At 40.5% G+C, this 24,396-nt stretch overlaps 1 protein-coding gene across 3 annotated transcripts in view; it reads right to left on the reverse strand.

The window, feature by feature from the left end:
• Positions 1-3,875: 3,875 nt before the first annotated feature.
• The window catches only part of PDHX (pyruvate dehydrogenase complex component X), a 93,945-nt gene continuing 73,424 nt past the window's right edge, over positions 3,876-24,396 (reverse strand). For all 3 annotated transcript variants that reach the window (XM_045013255.1, XM_045013254.1, XM_045013256.1), the window contains exons 9-11: positions 20,167-20,325; positions 8,269-8,333; positions 3,876-6,109 (exon numbers count right to left, since the gene is read on the reverse strand). In XM_045013255.1, coding sequence (XP_044869190.1) covers positions 5,845-6,109; positions 8,269-8,333; positions 20,167-20,325 — 489 coding nt within the window. In that variant the 3' untranslated portion in view covers positions 3,876-5,844. The remainder of the gene's footprint in view (positions 6,110-8,268; positions 8,334-20,166; positions 20,326-24,396) is intronic.

The following is a 24,396-nucleotide window of genomic DNA, read 5'->3' on the forward strand; positions in this document are numbered from 1 at the left end:
AGTCATGAAACTGGTTTTCAAAGCTTCTCTGATGCGCAGCACGCCCTGCTGTGCTCTTCTAACCGCCCTGGTGTCTGGCTGCACATAATCAGTGTCCAGGCGATTTGCCTCAACCTCCCACCCTGCCATAAACATCTCACCCTTACTCTCACAGATACTGTGGAGCACACAGCAAGCAGTAATAACAATGGGAATATTGGTATCGCTGAACTGCACCAGCGTGCTTTTAAACGTCCAAATGCACATTCTACCACCGTTCTGCATTTGCACAGCCTATCGTTGAACTGCTCCTTACTACTGTCCAGGCTTCATGAGCCATGGGAGCAAGGGGTAGGCTGGGGTAGGTGCGACCCTGTGGTGCTGCCAGTTGGGAGAGCAGCCTGAGGCAGAAGCCTCCAGCTCGCATGATTTTCCAGGCAGGACTGAACCCCCATGAGACAAAACTTAAAGAGAATGACCTGGAGTCACTCCCATTTATGTCCAGGCACCCCTGACTGACCTCACTGAGGTGTGCCAGAAGCACCCATGTCTGCCCAGGTGCCCCGACTTACCTCACTGAGGTTGGCCAGGAGCACCCAGGAGACGACAACGATGGCTAGCAGTCATACTGCACCATCTGCTGCCGCGAAGGCAAGAAGCTGCTGCTGTGTAGCAATGCAGCACCACGTCTGCCAGCAGCACCAAGGAGACGTATGGTGACTGTGAGCTGAGCGGGCTTCATGCTTGCTGTGGTATGTCGTCTGCATGGGTAACCCAGAAAAAAGGCGAGAAACGATTGTTTGCCATTGCTTTCACAGAGGGAGGGAGAGAGGGAGGGACGGGGGCCTGACAATATGTACCCAAAACCACCCGCAACAATGTTTTTGCCCCATCAGGCATTGAGAGCTCAACCCAGAATTCCAATGGGTGGCGGAGACTGCGAGATAGCTACTCACAGTGCAACGCTCCAAGAATCGATGCTAGACTCGATATTGTGGATGCACTCTGACGACTTAATGCGCTTAGTGGGGACACACACAATCGACTGTATACAATCGATTTCTTAAAAACTGACTTCTAAAAAGCTGACCTAATTTCGTAGCGTAGACATACACTAAGTCATATCTAGTCCAATGGAACTCTTCAATCTCTTTGAAGGTTAGTGAATATCGTACTTGTGAAAGATGCTGGATTGTCAGTCCTGGAGAGCAAGGTCCTCGTTCATAGAACAGCTACAGCAAAGGGAGCAGCTATGCAAGCTTCCCACACATTGCTCCCCATCGTGGCCCATTTCTGGATAACATGTGGGGGTGAGGAGGGAATTTCTCTCTACTCAGTCCTTTACTGCTTCACCGAGACTGTCCGCATGGGCTCAGTTGTATTGGTGTGTTTTGCATTCTGGGCATCTGACCTGAAGCCATCAATTCATTTCCCCCAAGGTCACCATGCAGACACCAGATAGTAATTCTCTCTCAATAACAACATGAGTCGGTTTGAAACCAACAAACAATTGAGCAAAGTAAGGCTTTGTATCAGATTATCAATCCCTTGAGACACCCATTTCCATACTTTCCCTCATCTATTGCACTGACTACTTCATATTGAGACAAAGGCCTGTAGGACACTTTGCTCCAATGGTTCAGAATTATATAACTATTCCTCTCATTAATATACCACATACATTCCTGTCTCTACCTAATACACTGCAATTTTTATCCACTACAACAATGTACACACAAAATACACAGGTCCATGTCCACAAAGGCAGTGTTGATACAGAAGCCTCTTCATCAAATTTTTGGCTTGCCTGCTAAATTGCTAAATTTTGTAATATTCAATAGGACTTGTCATTAGTGGGATGTAAAAAAGTTCTACTGTATTATGTGTAGGAATAAATCAACACCTGAGACAAGAGGTTCAGTGTTATCCAATAACTTTGCAGTACCTACGTTGTTTTAGAGAGTCACATCTGGGATGATTCCAGAGATGACAGATTAAAAAAGAGCTCAGAAAGTAATCTACACTGATAACATAATTAGGGATTAATTAGTATAGGGAGGGTACATACTGTTTCTGACATGCTGTCAAGCACAGGATGCATTTGAAGCAAAATATATTTTCTCAATTTCTCTTTTCAAAGTAAAGCTATATAGAACGCTCTCCCACCCCAACATTCAAGCATATCCCTGTTCCCAGGAAGCATGTTCCCAGCAGAAAATATTAGTACACTGTTCATAGATCTCTATCTTCAATTTCTGACTCCTCCTTTCTAGGAAATTGGATCACTTCTTCATGAGTCTCTTGCTTAGACACGCCAAAGATATTGACAATGGTAAATTCACAAAGAACAATGCATGAGGTATTTGATACTTTTGAAGCTTTTTATTTAAAGTAAAACTGTTTCATATTTAACCATTAAGACACTTCTGAAACATCTTATCCACAATACTTTTAAATCTAAGTTTTCCAGAATGAAATATTTTCTGTATATTTTAATCCTAAATAGCACCACTTTTGCTGTTCCATTTCTCTTGTAGCAGTCATTTGCTGTGCCAAATGGTGTGGTTACTCTGTAATATGGACACTCATCTCCTTGGGACTAGGTTGAAACCACAAGACATTTTCACTTGTTCAGACTTTCTTCAGTTGGATGGGAAGCACAAATCATGCCTCACCAACTATGTTTCAATCCAGTGACAATGTTGGGATACTTACAAATAACCATTCTGCATGCTGTGAAGGGGTTAGCTACAGGTCACACGCTGAAGTTAATCTGCATGGCTATGATAGAAGCACAGTTCAAAAAAAAATCTCACATTAGCAGGAAAAAAATTGCACTGCATCTGTTTGTACAAGCAGCATAGAGGAATTTGTTATATAATGTGCCCCATGTGCAGTCAACATTATGATTATATGTTTATATACAACAGCACCTTCCAGTGGCTCCCAAAGCAATGTGCAAACTATGCTGACTGCACACATTTTAAGTAGGAATCACTTTGCCCACTGTGGCCTCCTGTGGGGTGGAACATATAACTGTTGAGTACACATGAACCCCACTTTCCCTTTAGGACAGGAAATGAAGAATAGATACCAGATTTAAAAACATAAGGGGAATTTTACTAGGCAGACTAGATTTAGCTATCCAAACACATTAGAACCTATTAAACTTCATTATTACCAATGGCACTATATATATGTAGATGTTTTGTCTTCAATGGGACCTGGGGCTGCTCATCACCTCTGAAAAAAATCAGACCATATGTGTCTAGGTGTCTAAAAATTAAAAACCTAAAAAGCATACAAGTTTGAAAATCTCAGTTATCAAGAACAAAATCCTGTCAATACAAAAAGGGTATATGAATAATAGCATAGTAAACCCTATGTAATGTGATACAGAATGGCCAGAGGGCAGCAGGGGAGGGTTAGAAGGGAGCCTTATTCCCTGTAAGGGGAAGAAAGTTTGCTATAGATTAACTAGAGCACCTGAAGCCAATTAGAGCACCTGAAGCCAGTCACATGATAAAAAAAACCCTGCTTCAGTCAGACAGTGTGAGACTTGGAGCAGAAAGGATTGGTGTTGCAGCAGAGAACAGTTTGAAGGAGTTGGAGCAGAGAGGAATTGGTGTTGGAGCAGAGAACAGTTTGAAGGGAAGCAGAGGACAGTTTGGAGGAGTGCTGCGGTGGGCTAAGAAGTCCTAGACCCTAGGTAAGGGGCACCTGGCTTGTGCAGAGGGAGAGCAGGAAGTCCCCCACAAGCTGAAGGGCAGGAGAGGGAAGTAGCCCAGGGGAAGGAACCGTCAGTTCAAGTGGTTCACCACTTTCCTCAGGGCCCCTGGGCTGGGACCTAGAGTAGAGGGCGGGCCCAGGTTCCTCCCTCTCCACTCCCCTCCTCTAGGACACTAGTGGGGCAATTAATATTCCAATTTAGGGGCAAGAAATGGTGCCCTGAACCCCCCCCCCAAAGAAGAGAGAGCACGAGACCCATCATAATAGTGCCGGCAATTTGCCACAGTAAGTAATCAGAAATACAATGTCAGATTGATGGCTTATGAATTTCTCATGTCGTTATCATTCACACACATCAGTTAAAGAAGCAAACTAGTTTTGTGAAAACTCCAACCTGAACATTGACACAAGTTTTAGACATACCCTTACTATTGTAAGTATTGCAACAACTTGGTGAGTAAATAAATACTTAAGAAGTTTGGATCTTAAAGAACAAATTGGTGCAGTGAATTATATACAACAAAATACGGTGGCTCTAACGGTGACAGACTCCAGGACTTGAATGGGGCACTAGTGGCTTATGTTGTCATCAGATCCCCTCAATGGAATTATTTCATTGGAAATTCCCATTGTTTCCATATGATATATACAGTAAACTATCATAATAGGGATTCCAAATAAAAGGCTACTCAAACTGAATTACAATTCAGTATCCATCTACTTATGATATGCACTTTGTAATGATACATTCATTCCTTCCATTCAAAGAAGGGATTTATTGAGCAAATGTTCAGTATGCAAAATCTGACCTTTGCCACTCAAGTCTGATGAAGAAGTTGGTACCACTGTGTGACAGAAAGATCATCAAGATATTCAGTCTGCAAAACATACTTCAATTTTCAGTTACCTATCAGATAACATACCATGGAACAATTGCAAAAGCACTATTGCAATTTACAATAGTTAAACAAGGACACACCAATTAGATTTTGATATTTAAATTTAATGGAACTCATTACTATTGTAATAATGTATTGGGTTAAAAAGGAAAGTATCACTTTCACAATTTATTGCAGATTTAAAGTTTGTAATGAGAAAAATATCTGGGGTGAAATCCTGGCTCTATTGAAGTAAATGACAAAACTCTTACTGACACATTTATTAAATTTGTCTCCTTTGTGGGACACTACATTAAGTAGAGAACTTAAAATGCTGAAGTGCATATCCACACACAATTTAAATGTGTTTTTAATTAATCTAATGCTAAGTGCATTTTCAAATCCAGCTTTAGATGCTAATAGGCTATTTAATATTTTATTTTATTTGAGTTTTTCCATTTACATCCATTATGTAATTTGGTTTTTGTGCACTAGAATTTTTCCACCCTCTGTCATTTTCATCTGGAAAAGCTCATAGTAAAGTAAAAGATCAAGAATGGTTGAGTTTGTGACATGAACCAAACCAAAGTAACTTATATAGGGCCATGTGTCACCAACCAAAGTAACTTATCTAGCGTCAAGTAGAACCCCTAGCAAAATCCTCGTAAAAAATCTCAGAGCTCTCACAGTTTATATCACCCAACTCTAACAGAAGATTTTGGCTGGAACCCTCTTCACATATTAAATAGCTAAAATATATTGCTTGAACCGATAGCTGGTTTGATTCTCTTAATGATGATAGGGATTTATAGGGCCATCTTACTCAGTCATGCCACTTGCTTTCCTCACTGTGAAAGCTAGTTTAGTCCTTAAACAAAGCATTGCCTCATTCTCTTTTTCATTTCACGTTTCTCACTCAAATTTCCCAAGGTTTTCTAAACTTCTCTAACTAAACAGTAACAAATATGTTTAAATTTGGTGTAGTTGCTATTAAGCAGTGAAAGAACTTTAATGCATTAGTTCTATTTTAATATTTCTTTAAAGTATTTCAGTTTTACAGTATAAAACTTGAGAGCTGGAAATGATCACAAAGATGGATCTGAAGAGTCTTTCAAGTTAATTAAAATAAATTAAATATTTTAATTGTCCCCCCCATGCTTAGTATTCGTTATTTCTCTGGGGCAGTGGGGGAGGAGAGGGGAACAGTTTGTAACCTTGTTCCATATTTTGCCAAAGCAGGAGCCAATCCCTGATCAGTTTAACATAAGGCAAGTCGTATCGGATTCTCTAGGTTTGCTTTCAAGGTCTCCAGAAACACTGAAGCCAGTTTGTCGTCTACCATCCGACTGTCGCTTGACAGTGTCACTGTCATAAGCTGATGTTGCAGAAGTTTCTCATTCCCTTCTTCATCTTCCACAATCTTGAGTTCAGGTCGAGCTCGTCCCACAGCTAGGATGCAGGCTTGAGGAGGGTTTATGACAGCAATGAAGCCACTGATGCCAAACATGCCCAGATTGGAAATGCTAAAGGAAGGGGGAAAAGTTCATGTACATATTTTCCGTGTTACAGGAAGATATCATGGCATTGTCACACAACCGAGATACACCCAGCTGTGGAAAAGTCACTACTAAGGGAATTTGCAGGCAGATTAGCGCTGCCCAAAAAATGAGCGGTATGGGCTGAACAGGAGGCGTAGTTCCAGGCATCTTTGAAAAGGCCCATTCAGCACATCACAACTGCAGCCTCTAAGAATGGGAGTCTGATTTCAATGTACAGTGACCCTCATCCTGGAATGAACCCAATGGGACGGCAGCAGTCAAATCTCTGCCTGCTGTCTCCTATAAATGAATCCTATCTGCTGGGTAAGGTGTTGCCTGATGCAGGGAAGTACATAAAAGATATGATGCAAAACTATATCTAGTATTTGAATTCAGCTCCTGTACCATAGCTAAGTTCTAATGATTCACAAAATACCTACAGTCTAATATTTCACAAAAGTATAAAGAAAAGAGAGCAAAGATGAAAGAGGCAGAGGGCAGGGAGGAAGGGGACTAGTTATTGTGCCTCAATGCCCATATATAGAATCTATAGGTCCTAAACCTTGTTTTCAGATGATGAGTACACACCACTGCTGAGGAGTGTGCAAGCTTTAAACCACCTTTGCACCTCACCTGATCCTGGGCCAGGTGTGTGCCAGGCTGGCCCCCAGATGTAACTGAGGGGTGCTTCAATTTACAAAGGCTGCTGATAACGGCAACGTACCAGTACAGCAGCTGGGTATTACTGGGGCACAGGTAAACCCCAGCCCTACTCTGTTTCCCAAGGGCATGCCCCTATGTCACTCACTGGAGGTGGCATACAAGCCATTACGGTGACTCTATACCACCCCAGGATGGAGTTACCTTTTATGACTAGCTACAGGAAGGATCTATCCCAATGCCTCCATTTATTTTTCAATTTATCATCCTTCTTTTGAAACCAGTGAGGTGGTGGTTTTTTTCTTCTCCCCTCGCTAAAGCCATTTCTGTTAATGAGGACATCCATCTCTGCACTGCTGGATTCCCATTAGCTTTTCTGCCGAAATGCTTATGATCATCTAGGAGATATTTTCTTTTGACAACTGCTTCAGCCTGAAAACACCGCGCAAAATAAATAGTTCTGTGCTCAAGGCTGGTGTAGGCCAATTACACTACCCATATTAACAAATCTCTCTCTGTAAAAGAGCTTTATTACTAGTGCATCCCAGGACATTTTTATAGTCACCAATTATCCATTGTAAATGCCAAGATTTGTGTTAATACCATAATTCTGCACAGTTAAAAAAAATCACACTTAATCACTTAAAAAGTCATGAAGTTCAGGTTTCCACAGCAACGTTAGCCACTCTCTGCTTAACAGTGTTATGTTTCTCATAAATGTAATATATTAAGATACACATTAAACCACAAAAAACTGAGTCAGCATATGTTCAAAGAAGCCAATATAAAATTTGTTAGAAACTTAACTTCTGTATTGCCTTGCATTTAAATATTAACATTTTATTTAGCACAAACCATTTAGTTTCTTCTTGTAAATTAAAAAAAAAAGGGGGGGGAGGACTGCAAATACATGTAAATTGTCCCATTTAAGTTTTGAAATTTACATCTCAAAGATCAGAGTGGACTAAGGAGGGTTATTTCCCAGCAGCTTTTGTTTGGCTGGAGACCTTTTTCTGCAAGGCTGGGTTAAAGGAGGCGAGAGTACATTGGTTTACACTGCAGTAGTCGTGCCTTTGCAATAGAAAGGTATTTTTATTTTTTTACACTATAAAGTAAATATTTGACTATTTTCCTAACTACTAAATATAATAAACAAACAATCTCCTGCAGATGGACATACATGCAAAATAAAAAGCCCAAACCCTTTTTCGACTCTCAACAGACGTAGCTGTATCAAGATGAACCTGTATGAAAATTGTGAGGGTTCTTCTCTTGATATAGGAATTTCAGGCCTAGATTATCCTTGCTAATTTGCAGGTGTAAATTGCTGCATCTCTTTTCAAAATCACTTAATTTGCTTTCACAGATACATTGGCTGATTTTATAAGATGACGTGTTAATGCACATCTGAATACCTGAGAGCCAGTCGTAGTTCTAAGCTCATATTGTATCTATTAAATTGGTAAAAAAAAAAAAAAAATTACCTAAAAGATCCTCCTTGGTATTCTTCAGGTAACAGTTTTCCATCTCTTGCTTTCTTTGCGAGATCCTAAGAAAGTGCAGATAGAAAATAAAATCCCAGACCAAGTTATTTCATCACCTTGTATCTGAGTAAGACAGCACACACTGAGTATTGCACAGCATTAGTAAAATTCCCTATATGCTTTTTGGTCTACACAAATATTTGAGGCAGATAGTTTTGCCATTTAAATATGACATTGAAAATGATTAGCTGCTGCAGTTTGTAAGATGTGAGGGGTGAGACATTTTGGATGAGATGCCTGGGGAAGACGACTAGGACTGGTAGCCAGACAGATTGGATGAGGAGCTGGAAGGGGGTAACTGGCACTGGCTGACATTCAAAAGACTCTGACAGAGAGCCTGGATGTGGAGACTAGGACTGGACAGACAAAGAGAATGAGACTTGGATGAGACTCCTGAGGAGAGATTGGGGCTGGATAGGCAAGGAGAGTAGAACTGGGCTGAGGACCCAGGGATGTGGATAAGACAGGACTGGAACCGGGGCAGGTTGGAGAGGACAGAGCAGAAGGGATCAAGTGTAGGCAAAACAGGCAGAAGAGTCTGTACCCACTAGAGCCAGGCACGCCTGCGGAGGGTCCGGCAAACGAAACCAATCCCTGGACCTAAAAAGGTTGGGGACCCCTGCACTAGAGCACACCCTCCTCCAGAGCCTGGAATGGAACCCACGATTCCAACTTCTCACCATTCTTCTGCTATAAGCAAATATCTGAGAAACCTACTGGCAAAGTGTCCCATCCTCCTGTAAGGCTGGTCCACACACAGGATGATAACCTACTACTTCTATCAGTTACTCTGTTAGTTCAGTAGCAGAGGTCTGTGTGAGAGATCGAAACCTGCTGACGAACCATGTGTGTCAATATGATGCCAGATAATTAAATTTGTTGGGGTTTTTTCTAGTTTGCTTTCTTAAAAACCTAGGGAAGTACACACAAAAAATACACAAAAAGAATATTAACATTGCAATGTCAAGCACTCAAAAGTTAGAAAATGCCTTAATTTAGCCCCCTTCTGCATACACATTACTATACAGTCTTTAATTACATGATCACATACTATGTTTTCCCCATAGGAGCCCTATTTCATTCAGCATACTGGATGGACAGTGCTCACTTAAATGAGCAGCTATTCAATATTTTGTTTTCTCCTCATTATTCAGCATGTTGCCCATGGCCTTATTTGATGCACACAATCCATACCCTGCTCTAAAGGCAGAATTATTAGTTTTCAAATGGGCTTGTCTATGGCGTTCATCACAACAGTATCTGAGCGCTTTGCAAACATTAATCTATCCTCACAACACCCCTGAGAGATGAGGAGGGGGATATTACCTGCTTTTTATAGATGGGGAGCTGAGTCACAGAGGGATTAAGTCAGAAAAATGTTGGCTCTGTGGTTCAGCAGATGCTAACTTAACCCATATGTTTTGGGAATGCTCCTATATCCATATGTTTTGAGCAGAACTTAATTGCAGAATTAATTATTTCCTATCAAAACGGTGTTGCAAACTAAACAAGTAATTTTAAACCTAATGGACGTTCATTGGAAGCTGAATAAGTCTGAAAAACTTTGGCTTAGCAGAGTACTAATAATTATTAAAAGACTAGTACTACAAAAAGTGAAAAGCCAAACAGCGACCAACAACTGAATACTGGAGCATACACATTGTAAGCTTGGTCACCATGGAAAGAATTGAATACGGTAACAGAAATACCCAGGAAAAAACTTCAATGCATGCTCTCAACACCTCTTCTCTACCAACTTCTTCCCTCCCCACCTCTATCGCCCTCCTCTAAGTATTGCCTTTATTCTTTATCTTAATTGTTTTAATTAGTTGTATTTTTATGTAAATTAATTTGCTTTGTCGCCTTCAGAAAGGAAAAATGTATACAGACTGCAGTACCTTCATCTATATTCTCAAAATCCTAGCGCAGGTCTGAGCCCATCTCCCTCTGATTGTAATTTTGGAAACAGTTGCTTTTTTCTGAAAAATCGGAGAGAGATGGGCTCAGACCTGCACTAAGATATCAAGAATATGAGTGAAAGGAATGCAGTCTGTATACTTTTTCCAGGCTGTAGGCAACAAACAAATGATAGGTTTCCCACGGGTTTCATAAGATATGAAGGAATATTTCGGCTTAGTTAAATTGATGGGAAAAAAAAGCATTCAAACTACATTGCTCCCTTTATAAAAGTGTTCTGATAACAATATACCGGTATGTGGGATTTATTTGTAAGAAAAAGGTCCAGACATTTACTTTAACTGCAAAAGTCATGGGAAATAAGCTGAAAGACTTTTCTTGTTAAACATAAAATGTAAATAAAGTCACTTGAACATCCTAGGTAAGGCAGGATGACCTAATGTTTAGGGCAGAGGCATGGGTTCTCGTCCTCTCTGCTGAGAGGCCTTGGGCAAGGCACTTCACCTCCCTTTCCTTAAGTGATCCATAACACCTTCAAATCGCTCCTCAGGACACCAGGTTTCTATAAAGTCCTCAGAAAAGAAACCCACCAATAAGTGATAATGATACAAAGCTTTTTGTGTCGGAGTGGAGTTTTGTGGAGGATTAGCTTCTGGGTTTTAACTGAATTATTTCCATTTTGTGAAAAGGTATCCAAGGTAACAGACTTTGTATGTTACAAATTGTAATAAACAAAAAAGGACAGATTGAAGGGAAATAAGGAATAGCGGATATTCCTTATTTTATATAAATACGTATATAAATAAATAATGGTGTAAATTTTGATTGTATCCTTTTCCCTAAATCCCAGATTACCACTCTGAGTGCAAGAATTGAATCTTTGTGTGTCTGTTGACAATGCCTAGCATCAGGGCCGGTTCCAGGGTTTTTGCTGCCCTAAAGAGTGGGGGGAAAAAAACCCGCAATCGCGATCGGTGCCTGATCCACCGCGCCACTTTCTTCTTCAGCGGCAATTCGGCGGCAGGTCTTTCCCTCCGAGAGGGACCGAGGGACCCGCCGCTGAATTGCTGCCGAAGAGCCCAATGTGCCGCCCCTTCCCCTTGGCCACCCCAAGCACCTGCTTGCTGAGCTGGTGCCTGGAGCCAGCCCTGCCTAACATATTGTGGATGTTCCTGGCATCTGAGTAATGAAGAGTAATAATGTTCTTTAGTGCTGAAATGGGAATAACACCACCCATTTTTATAAAGGTCTTAGCTATTTATGGGGAAAAGTGATATATAAAGTCTTGTTATGAAAGGAAATATTAGGTGATATTGTTTCCCCTCTTGCAAACTAAAATTCTATAGTGCATGTAATAAAATCTGAATATAATCCCACCAATGACAGATAATCCCACCAATGACATGCAAAAATCAAGTTCAGTGAAGTTTTTAAATTCATTAAGCAATACCATACTTTTCTGTATTACTTGTATTTGCATGTTCAGTATAGTATGGAGGCTGCAACTGGTTCACGGCACATTCGTATGAGACAGCCTATATATATTTATGTTTGAAGGCAGCGTAGGTATGATTATTCAAGTGCTCCCCCTCCTCACCAAGTGAATTTTGTGTATGTGAACAATACTGTATCGACAGCCTTGGAGAAGTAAAGTTCACTATGCACAGAACAGGTACAGTGGCAGTTCAAATTTCCTCATGCTCTGCTGCCACTGTACCATAACTCTGACCGTGACGTTGTTGAATTAGCCAACAATAGAGGTAAGAGGGTGATTTAGTCTCTATGACCATCCAATCTTCAGTCTTTCTAGTGGGAGGTCAAGAAAGAGAATATAAGGAGATATGGGGGAGATTATTGCCAGATACAGTGATTTTTTTTTGGTGACGGAGTCACCTGCCCACTAGAAAATGAATCCAACTCATTAATTGTTGATTGCAGCGTTGTTGTAGCCATGTTAGTGCCACGATATTAGACAGACAAGGTGAGTGAGGTAACCTTTTATTGGTCCAACTTCTGTGGGTAAAAGAGAAAAACTTTCAAGCGACACAGAACTCTTCTTCTCTTCCTAGACCCAAAGAAGAGCTCTGAGTAGCTCAAAAGTTTGTCTCTTTCACCAACAGAAGTTGGACCAATAAAAGATGTTACTTCACCCACCATGTCTCTCTGAGAATCATCAACTCATTTCACACATGCTACCAAACAGTCTTGTTTAGTCATGAGTGACTTCAGCTAGATTTCAACCAGTGACCTATAGGATAAACACATATTTTGTCGTTAGTCCTTTGCACCAGCCAGTCCTCTTAGATTATTAAGTATTTGTTTTTTTTGGAAAGTACTTCTGAGACAGAATTTCTCTCTGAGAAGTGATAACAGTTAAGCCATTAAATTGATCACAAAATGAAATTTAGAAATAAACTACCAAAATGACACTAAATAAGAAAACACTATTTATAAAAAAAGTTTACAAGAACACTCAGTAAGGTATTGCATGTTGCACTACACATGAGGGGCAGGAAAGTCTTTTGTGAATGCTACCCAAAATCCATAAACCTGGGAATCCTGGACACCCCATCATCTCAGGTATTGGCACCCTGACAGCAGGATTATCTGGCTATGTAGACTCCCTCCTCAGGCCCTATGCTACCAGCACTCCCAGCTATCTTCGAGACACCACTGACTTCCTGAGGAAACTACAATCCTTTGGTGATCTTCCAGAAAACACCATCCTAGCCACTATGGATGTAGACGCTCTCTACACGAAGATTCCACACAAAGATGGACTACAAGCCATCAGGAATAGCAGCATGATACTATCACAGCAAACCTGGTGGCTGAAGTTTGTGACTTTGTCCTCACCCACAACTATTTCAGATTTGGAGACAATTTATACCTTCAAGTCAGTGGGACTGCTATGGGTACCTGCATGGCCCCACAGTATGTCAACATTTTTATGGCTGACTTAGAACAACACTTCCTCAGCTCTCATCCCCTTACGCTCCTACTCTACTTGCGCTACATTGATGACATCATCATCTGGACCCATGGGAAGGAGGCCCTTGAGGAATTCCACCAATACTTCAACAATTTCCACCCCACCTTAAACCTCAGCCTGGACCAGTCCACACAAGAGGTCCACTTCCTAGACACTACAGTGCTAATAAGTGATGGTCACATAAACACCACCCTATACCAAAAACCTACTGACCACTATACTTACCTATATGCCTCCAGCTTTCATCCAGACCACATCACATGATGTCTACAGCCAAACTCTAAGATACAACCGTATTTGCTCCGATCCCTCAGACAGAGACAAATACCTACCGGATCTCTATCAAGCATTCTTAAAACTAAAATACCCACCTGGGGAAGTGAAGAAACACATTGACAGAGCCAGACAGATACCCAGAATTCACCTACTCACAGGACAGGTCCAACAAGGAAAGTAACAGAACACCACTGGCCATCAGTTACAGCCCCCAGCAAAAGCTTCTCCAGCACATCAAGGATCTACAACCTATCCTGGAGGACGATCCCTCACTTTCATAGACCTTGGGAGGCAGGCCAGTCATCACTTACAGACAGCCCCCCAACCTGAAGCAAATACTCACCAGCAACTATACACCAAACAACAAAAACACCAACCCCAGAACCAAACCCTGCAACAAACCCTAGTGCCAACTCTGTCCACATATCTATTCAAGGGATACCATCATAGGACCTAACCACATCAGCAACACCATCAGGGGCTCATTCATCTGCACATCTACCAATGTGATATATGCCATCATGTGGCAGCAATGCCCATCTGCCATGTACATTGGCCAAACCGGACAGTCTCTACACAAAAGAATAAATGGACACGAATCTGACATCAGGAATCATAACATTCAAAAACCAGTAGGAGAACACTTCAACCTCCTGGTCACTCAATAACAGACCTAAAAGTGGCAATTCTTCAACAAAAAAACTTCAGTGTGAAACTGCAGAACTGGAATTAATTTGCAAACTGGACATCATCAGATTAAGCCTGAATAAAGACTGGAAGTGGTTGGGTCATTACAAAACCTAAACCTAATTTCCCTAATACTAATTTTCCCCTACTGTTACTTACACCTTCTTGTCAACTGTCTGAAATGGGCCACCCTCATAACCACTTCAAAAGTTATTTTTCCTCCCTTGGTATCCTGCTGTCAATTGAATTATCTCCTTAGACTAACCTCGCACTTCGTAAGGCAATTCACATCTTTTCATGTATTTATACCTGCTCCTGTATTTTCCACTCCATGCATCTGATGAAGTGAGTTCTAGCCCATGAGAGCTTATGCCCAAATACATTTGTTAGTCTCTAAGGTGCCACAAGGACTTCTTGTTGTTTTTGCTGATACAGACTAACATGGCTACCCCTCTGAAATTTGTGAATGCTTGTGATTAGCATGTAGTGCATTCTATTAACAAAGGCTAACTACAAAACATCTTTTAATGGGTTACGCCCATCTTTAAGGGACTTCACAGATATGAGGGAAAGGATTCAAAAGCTAAACAGCTCCATAAATGTTTTTACTTATTATAATAATTTGGAGTTTTAATGAGTTCATAAACGATGAGTTTACAGGTAGCCACAGTTCAAAATGCAACATTAGACAACTGAATAAATAACCTTTGTTATAAATCCATTTTCCTTTCCTTTTTCAGGCTCTTATTTTTTCCCATGGAGAAAATGTTATTTTTTGTTATTAAACAAGGGCAAGTTACAGAGGGCAACTTTATATTTCAAAAACTCATATTATAATGGCCAGTGTGAACCAAGAAATGTCTTACAATAGGCTAGAAATGTTTCAGTACCAACTTGGAGAAAGAGAGAAAAGGACCAGACTCTAATATTCTTACTGACACTGAAGGGACTGCTCAAGGAGTGAGGTACAATTCAGTGTCAAGCCATCAGAATGTGGCCCAAAGAATTTTCACTCAGTTTTTTGGAGGTTTGCTTTGAAAAACTCAAAGGATGAAAAGGAAAAGCTGTGTGTAATTTGTTCAGAAACAAAACAAAATTTCAGTAAATTCAATTAAAATGTTCTGGTACTTGTACTGTAAGAAGGTAGATTTTAGATTAGCTTCGAGGTAGAAATGGAGAGTTGGATCATCCAGAGCAAAGAGCAGCATATTAGCAGATGTAAATGATTTCATTAAATTACAAAGGGGTACCTTGTATGTAGCACTGCTTTTCTGCCAAACTCCTCTTTCATAGTCACCTGTTTGCCTACAAAAAATCTGCAATAGTATCAAGCTCCCTCTATCCTTCTCCATAAGTGGTGATGAGTCTAGATGTTTCTTACTTTATGAATTGGAACTTTGCATGCAGTGCAAAACATCAGTCTGCTTTTCTACTAAGAAATCAAAAATGTGCAGACATATTTCCTGCTTTCTTATCTGCTTTTGTCTGCCTTGATGTTGCTTCTGCTGTCAGTCTTCTCTAAAGAGGTGACTCCTGTAGGACAGTCATGGTAGTCAGAGCCTGGTCCACAAGCTCAGATACCACGAGCAGGCCAGCTGCCTTAGGCCCTACTCCCAGTACATGTCAATTTGGGGAATTCACTTACATTTGTGCTTCAGCTTCTCCATATTACAGTGTGCGTAATACTTATTCTGCTTACTTGCTTTACTACTTTTTACTTTTACAGCACCTTCTAGCAGAGAATCATGTGCACTTCATAAATATTAATGAACTAATCCTCACAACTCCCTTGTGATATAGCTGTTTTTAATCAATTTACAGATTAATGTTTGTACATATTCTGAAACTGTAAAACACTATATAAGCATAAAGTATTTTTATGATCACAAGTGCCACTGAATCTGATGCCGGACCTCTGATATAAGGCCTTACTTCCATTGATAATAATGAGATCTGCCCAAGGCAATTTATGATAAAGTCATAATTACAATTTGAGACAGGATTTAAATTAACTTGTCACAACTATGAGGTATATCTGCAGTGTTGTTGTAGCTGTGCTTGTCTCTCTGAGATCCTGGGACTAAGTGGGTAAAGTGATATTGTTTATTGGACCAACTTCTGTTGATGAGAAAGAGAAGCTTTCAAAGCCACACGAAGCTCTTCTTCAGGTCTGAGAAAGGTGATAACTCCTTATCTGTTCCACCTTCTAGTTAGCTGTGATATTCTGAGTACTTTTCTCAGACCTGAAGAAGAGTTCTATGTAAGCTCGAAGGCTTGTCATTTTAGCCAAGAGAAGTTGGTCCAATAAAAAGTTATCACTTTCCCCGCATTGTGTCTCTAGCTATAAAGCATCTTATTTTCATAATTTAAGGTGAAGATTTATCATGCAACAACTCTACCTTCACTCACAAGAGAAGAATGACAAATGCAGACCGACACTCATTTCAGCATGGTTTCCTCATATAGAAGTTGACCTAATGTGTTACTGTCAAGTGGAACAAATAGTTTTATGAACTTTTCTAATGGGTTTTGTCCACTAAAATTAAAAGCTAAGGTCCCCTAGGAACAAAACAGGAGCAGCAGCAACCACCAGAGTACCACCCCCACCCGCGAGCAGCAGGGACCGCTGGAGCACACACACACACCCGCCTGCCAAGCACCAGCAACCCGGAGCACCCCTTCTTCCCCAGCACCTACGATTTAGTTAGGGGTATTTTTAGTAAAAGTCATGGACAGTTCACTGGCTGTGACTTTTTGTTTACTGGCCATGACTTTTACTAAAAATACCTGCGACTAAATCGTAGCTTTAGCAATTATTATATTTGGGGGGGGGGTGGTCTTGACAACACATCAAAATGAACATTCTGAAGTCCACTGCAAGGTATGACCCTCAGCAGATCAGAAGTAACTACAGGGCTCTGGAAATAAGGTGAGGGAGTTGGGAACACAGGTGGTGTTCTCTTCAGTCCTTCCAGTCAAGGGTAGGGGCCTCGGCAGAGACAGATGCATCCTGGAGGTGAATGTCTGGCTGCGAGGATGGTGTCACCAGGAGGGCTTCGGCTACCTTGACCATGGGATGCTGTTCCAGGAAGAAGGACCTAAACATAGATGGGGCCACCTATCAAGGAAGGGGAAGAGCATATTTGCCACAGACTGGCTAACCTAGTGAGGAGGGCTTAAAACTAGGCTTGATGGGGACAGGTGACCAAAGCCCACAGATAAGTCAAAAACATAGAGATCTGGGAGAAGGGTTGGAATCTGGGAGGAGCATGGGCTGTTATAGCAGAAATAAGGGAGAGACAAGACAGAACTGGGGACAGAAATCAAATCAGTATCTTAGATGTCTGTATACTAATGTGAGAAGTATGGGGAATAAGCAAGGAGAACTCGAAATGCTAGTAAATAAACACAACTATGATATAGTTGGCGTCACAGAGACTTGGTGGGATAATATGTATGACTGGAATAATGGTATAGAAGGATACAGCTTGCTCAGGAAGGACAGGCAGGGAAAAAAGGGAGGAGGTGTTGCCTTATATATTAAAAATGTATTCACTTGGACTGAGATAGAAATAGGAGACAGACTTGTTGAATGTCTCTGGGTAAGGATAAAAGGGGTAAAAAAAACAAGGGTGATGTCATGGTAGGGATCTACTACAGACCACCAAACCAGGAAGAAGAGGTGGATGAGGCTTTTTTTAAACAGCTAACATCATCCAAACACAGGACTTGGTGATGATGGGGGCCTTCAACTACCCAGACATCTGTTGGGAAAATAACACAGCAGGGCACAGATTATCCAACAAGTTCATGGAATGTATTGGAGACATTTTTTTATTTCAGAAGGTGGAGAAAGCTACTAATGGGGGAGGCTGTTCTAGATTTGATTTTGACAAATAGGGAGGAACTGGTTGAGAATTTGAAAGTGGAAGGCAACTTGGGTGAAGGTGATCATGAAATGGTAGAGTTCATGATTCTAAGGAACAGTAGGAGGGAGAATGGCACAATAAAGACAATGGATTTCAAGAAGGCAGACTTTAGCAAACTCAGGGAGCTGGTAGGTAAAATCCCATGGGAAGCAAGTCTAAGAGGAAAAACAACTGAAGACAGTTGGCAGTTGTTCAAAGAGACATTATTAAGGGCACAAGAGAAAACTATCCCACTGTGTAGGAAAGATAGGAAGTATAGCAAGAGACCACCTTAGCTTAACCAGGAGATCTTCAATGATCTAAAACTCAAAAAAGAGTCCTACAGAAAGTGGAAACTCAGTCAAATTACAAAGGATGAATATAAACAAACAACACAAGTATGTAGAGACAAAATTAGAAAAACCAAGACACAAAACTAGCTAGGGACATAAAAGAGAACAAGAAAACATTCTACAAATACATTAGAAGCAAGAGGAAGACCAAGGACAGAGTAGGACTGTTACTCAATTGGGGGGGGTGGGGAAGAGACAATAACAGAAAATGTGAAAATGGCAAAGGTGCTTAATGACTTCTTTGTTTCCGTTTTCACCAAGAAGATTGGACGTCTAACATAGTGAATGCCAGTGAAAATGAGGAAGGATCAGAGTCTAAAACAGGGACAGAACAAGTAAAAAATTATTTAGACAAGTTAGATGTCTTCAAATCACCAGGGCCTGATGAAATGCATCCTAGAATACTCAAGGAGCAGACTGAGGAGATATCTGAGCCATTAGCAATCGTCTTTGAAAAGTCATGGAAGACGGGAGACATTCCATAAGACTGGAAAAGGGCAAATATAGTGCCCATCTATAAAAAGGGGAAATAAGGACAACCTAGGAAATTACAGACCAGTCAGATTAACTTCTATACCCGAAAAGATAATGGAGCAAATAATTAAGCAATCAATTTGCAAACATCTAGAAGATAATAAGGTGATAAAGAACAGTCAGCATGGATTTGTCAAGAACAAATGGTGTCAAAGCAACCTTATAGCCTCCTTTGACAGGGTAACAAGCCTTGTGGATGGGGGGGAAAGCAGTAGATGTGGTATATCTTGACTTCAGTAAGGCTTTTGATACTGTCTCGCATGACCTTCTCATAAACAAACTAGGGAAATACAAACTAGATGAAGCTACTATAAAGTGGGTTTATAACTGGTTGGAAATTCGTTTCCAGAGAGTAGTTATCAGTGGTTCACAGTCATGCTGGAAAGACATAACGAGTGGGATCCCACAGGGATTGGTTCTGGGTCCGGTTCTATTCAATATCTTCATCAACAATTTAGATAATGGCATAGAGAGTACACTTATAAAGTTTGCGGACGATACCAAACTGGGAGGGGTTGCAAGTAACTTGGAGAATAGGTTTATAATTCAAAATGATCTGGACAAACTGGAGAAATAGTCTGAAATAAACAGGATGAAATTCAATAAGGACGAATGCAAAGTACTCCACTTAGGAAGGAACAATCAGTTGCACACATACAAAATGGGAAATGACTGCCTAGGAAGGAGTACTGCGGAAAGGGATCTGGGAATCACAATGGATCACAAGCTAAATATGAGTCAACAGTGAATGCTCAAATGGTCACAGCCACGAACAAGGAATATAATAATTACAATAAAACAAACCACCCCCATCTAGCGCCTGGAGAAAATACTGCAAATACTAAAAAATCTGAAATTACTTATTTGTTGTTGTTTTTTAATTTATCACTTTGATTAAGACACACAATTTCACAGGCTGTAGTGAGCCATGTTTAGCTGGGATTTCACTGCAGAATTTGCATTTAAAAAAGAGTGCTAAGAGAATGAATGGCAGAGACTTACTATATTAATAATAATTCTAAAATTCCAACACCACTAACGCAGCTTTAAAGACCATTTTAAAACCGCTTTAAGATCATCATTCATGTTCATCTGGGTCATGCCATACACATGACTCCAAGAAGCTAAACAGCCATGATATTTCTAAGCTTACTGTACATCTGAGACCTACCTTTGCAGAGGCAGAAATTTCCTGCACTCCCTTGGCAGCAGCATCTTTTATGATTGGTGTAATGAGACCTCGGTCTGTTGCCACAGCAATAGAGATGTCGATGGATTGCAGCTGCCTGGGGCCCTCTCCATCCCAGGTCACATTCACATCTGGCATTTGCTAGAAAAGAGAAACACAAAGAGAGCCAGCTGTTAAAGGAATAATGGTTCAACAATTATTAAAAGGAAACCCCTTTAAAATGCACAGTGATATACAGGCATTCACCAAAGTAATTAATGCAGTACAGAATGCTGCTTGAGAGAACAGGTCACATCTGTCATCAGGACTGCCACGAGCAAGACAGGGATAATAAAAGACTTGCCATGTAACTCTAAGAATAGACCTACTTTATTAGCTAGCATCCATTTAAATCTACACTGTCAGCAAGTGCGAATGTATGCTGCAGAGATGGAAATTGTGCAGCAGGGGGGCAACAAGAAATATTTATGAACACTCAGGGTCATTGGGAAACTAATGCTATGCTAACAGCAGGCTCCAAATTCCTTTGGTGTTCACAAGTATCACCTTTTGGATGTCTGAAATTCAAGAGGTACAAAGCAGAGGGTTTTTTGCCAACCATGAAGTAGGGTGAGCCAACACACTGTATTTATATTTAATATGAGAAGGTAGTGAACATATTAAAATGGAAAAGGGATGCAGAGATCCTACTAAACATACACCAGGATAGTAATGTTAACTGCTTTTGCCCTGCTTGTTTTGGTACCACTCTAATCAAAAAAGTTGGTTGAGTTTTAACTGAGTATATTGCAAAAGGCTGACATCTATTATTGGTGTTAGGTTCTCTTATCCAAAAAAGCCTCACGCAGATTTCTAGGGACAGATTCAGGTTGAAGTTAATCGATTAACTCTTGAGTTTACCAAGCACAGCAAGGTAGACCCCAAAAAACACGGGGGTGGGGGCGTGGGGCGTGAGAAAGAGATGGATAACTAAGGCAATTGGCAACGGGGTATTTGGCCCTTCATGTCTAAGTCACCAGTTTTAAGTAATCCTGATCAATAGTGACCATACATATATGATCTGTAGCCTTGTTCTGTGTCCTGTGCAAAATGAGTTATTAGAAAGTCCAGTTCCTAGTGGGGAGATGTCTCGGTAGAAATGCCCATCCAATCACTGGCCTAGGAACAGAACTTTCCTCACTCCCTGGTAGTCTAACATCATCATGGGATGAGATACACTGGCAAGTGGTAGCAAGAGGGACACCTGGGGGTTTATATGAAGCTTCAAACACTAGCGCTCTCAGTCTAGCAATTGTAAAACCGAAATAATAAAATATCCTGGAGTTGAAAAGCTGAAACTTTGTATCTTGCTGGCACTTTGAAGCAAGATTTTTTTTTAAACCTGTTTTGAATATCCAACATTCAGATCTCTACCTTGTCATCCCACAGATGGTACTCCTGGGCTATTTGCATAAGAGGAGAATATGCAAGAAACATTTAAACATTCTCAGCTCACCTTCTTATGTGTATGAAGATAAGAATACATCACGATATCTTAATTCTTATTTTGTATCCTTAAAGAGGAATACATTTAGCAGTCAGGGAAACGTAAAAATCTCCTATTAAACCAAGTAGTAGTAGTCAAAATTTTCTGAATTTCAAAGTTTTTAATGCAATTTCGTCAAAAATTCTATTTTGATTAACAAAAATGTTTGGGGATGTGGGAGATGGTTAAATGTTTGGGGGTGGGGTCTTGACTAGCTAATAACTGAGCGTATATCTGACATGCTATGTATATATTTGATTATTTCTGAACATTTTAAGTTACTAAAAATCAAATTTGAGTGTGGGTTGTTTTTATTAACATCACAATAGTATAATGGAGTGTGAATAGTCTTATGATTACTAAATATCTTCCAAAACAATAAATAGCTTTTATGTAATGTATACACAAAATTAGCACATCATTAAAATACTCTATTCAATTTTCCCTCCCCAATTTACATATTTTAATTCACAAATGTCTTCTGGTTATCAACTGCATCAAAACTGGAATAGTAAAAGCCTATGTGCCAACTCATTTATAACTGCTCACATACACAATGTACTAAACAAGCTGTTCTCCATCATCATCCAGTTATTAGAGATCGTTGAATTTTCTTTAAGAACCTGGAAGATGACATGTTACTGCTGATTTTTAATGCCCAGCAGCAATCTAATCCTTCAGTAGAAGAGCCTAATGCTGGATTAGCAATGACAATCAACACAAAACAAAAATGCAAAATCTAATGAACTAAAATTCAGATATTAAGAGCAGAAAATCATATTCCCTAAATTGATTGGTGTAGATCATTCTGTAATAATAAATGCAGAAATCCCCTTTTAAATAACAAATGAACAACATGCATAATCCTTACACCATATGGTAAAATATATTGAAAAAAAAGCAACTGTGAAAGGTACCTGTTATAGTTGCTTTAAGAGTATATCTGTACTACAGAAGGGAGATGCGATTCCCAGCATGGGCAGACAGACTTGCACTAGCACACTAAAAATAGCAGTATGGATGTTGTGGCACTGGCAGCAACTTGGGCTAGCCGCCCAAGTCCAAGCCCGCTCAATCTCTTGGGTCAGGGAATGGATGCCTAGCCCGATAGCTGCCACTGCCACAAGATGCAACATCCACAATGCTATTTTTAGCACACTTTCTTGTGTTGAGCTAGCATAAGTCTGTCTACCTACCCTGAGAATCACACCTCCAAACTGCAGTGCAGACACACCCCCAGTTAGCAGGCTGTACCTGCTAGAAGTATTAACTTGTACTTAGAAGTTTTTGCAATACATATCATATAAAAAGGGTTTTTAGAACATTAATACTATTTAACTTATTCTTTTATTGATAGAAGAAATGAATACATAAAAAATGAACATTTTTCATTCTGAACACTCCATTTTAGTAAATTGCTGTAGATAGAAACTGTGCTATGTGCTATTTAGCAAACAGACAATATCCTAATGTTGGGAACAAATCTGTGGCCCCCTAGAACTTCAAAGTTATCAGTGTACTATACACTATGGCCACTCAGAACTTCTTCCAATTCCAAAATCCTGGCCCCCACCATTTAATCTAAAATAGTCACTTGATTTCTATACAGTAGAAAGAGCAGTTGCTCATCTACATTGGGTGCTCAACATAAACTAAACTACAAAAATAAATAAATAAATAGTATATATATATATCCACACACACACCCCTACACCTCCATTATGGCTAAACTACAAGTGCATCCTCTATCAGTTATTTGTGGCAATATGCAAATAAAGTATGGAAACAATCCACACATTACTTCCTTCCCCCCCCCCCCCCATTAAAAACACCCTCCCATTTCTCCTCTTTTCAAATGCTTCAACAAGATGGGCTTTGCAATGTACCCTTAAAGTAGTCAGATGTGGGCAATTTTGGACCAAAGAAGGGAGCAAGTTTCAAAGTCAAATCAGTCTCTCAGAGAATGCTCTACTACTCCTTTGAATTTCACAGAAGAGTCTCTGTACCTGCAGCAATATGGCATAAGGAGAGAGGCAATTTCTCAGGTATACACATCATAGGTAAGGCTACGATTTTGTCACAGAGGTTGCAGAAGTCATGGAATTGGTGACTTCCAGAGAACTCCATGACTACAACCAGCGGCAGCTGGAAGCTGCAGGTTACCACCACCGTTCCTGAGCTGCCGCAGGGGGACCCTGGAGCTCCTAATCCGCAGCAGGGCAGGAAACCCCGGAGCTCTAAGCCCCAATGGGCAGTAGGGGCCCCCAGAACTCCGAGCTGGGGCCCTCAGAGCTGCCCATTTTGTCACAGATATTTTCAGTAAAAAAGTCAGACAGTTCACAGGCTTCTGTGAATTTTTCTTTATTGCTTGTGACCTATCTCTGACTTTTACTAAAACTATTGTTGAGTTACTGCTCCGATGACCGGGAGATCGCTGAGCGATGTTCAGTCGCCAAGTTGATGGCATTCCTTGTGAATTCTCACTTAGAGTGGGCCCTGTGAAGGCCACCATCTTCCACCACATCACTGCAATAAATTCGGCTACTGCTGACATGTAGCCATTTGACTCAATCAACTTCAGGTGAAATTGTAATTGCTGCTCTATGCCAGCCATACAAAAGAAGACTAGAAATATGCATGACAAAATCTTAGCCTTAATCACAGGCCATTTAGGGCTTTATTAAGTC

This window comes from Mauremys mutica, chromosome 4 (genome assembly GCF_020497125.1).
Source record: "Mauremys mutica isolate MM-2020 ecotype Southern chromosome 4, ASM2049712v1, whole genome shotgun sequence".
Classification (NCBI taxonomy): Eukaryota; Metazoa; Chordata; order Testudines; family Geoemydidae; genus Mauremys; species Mauremys mutica.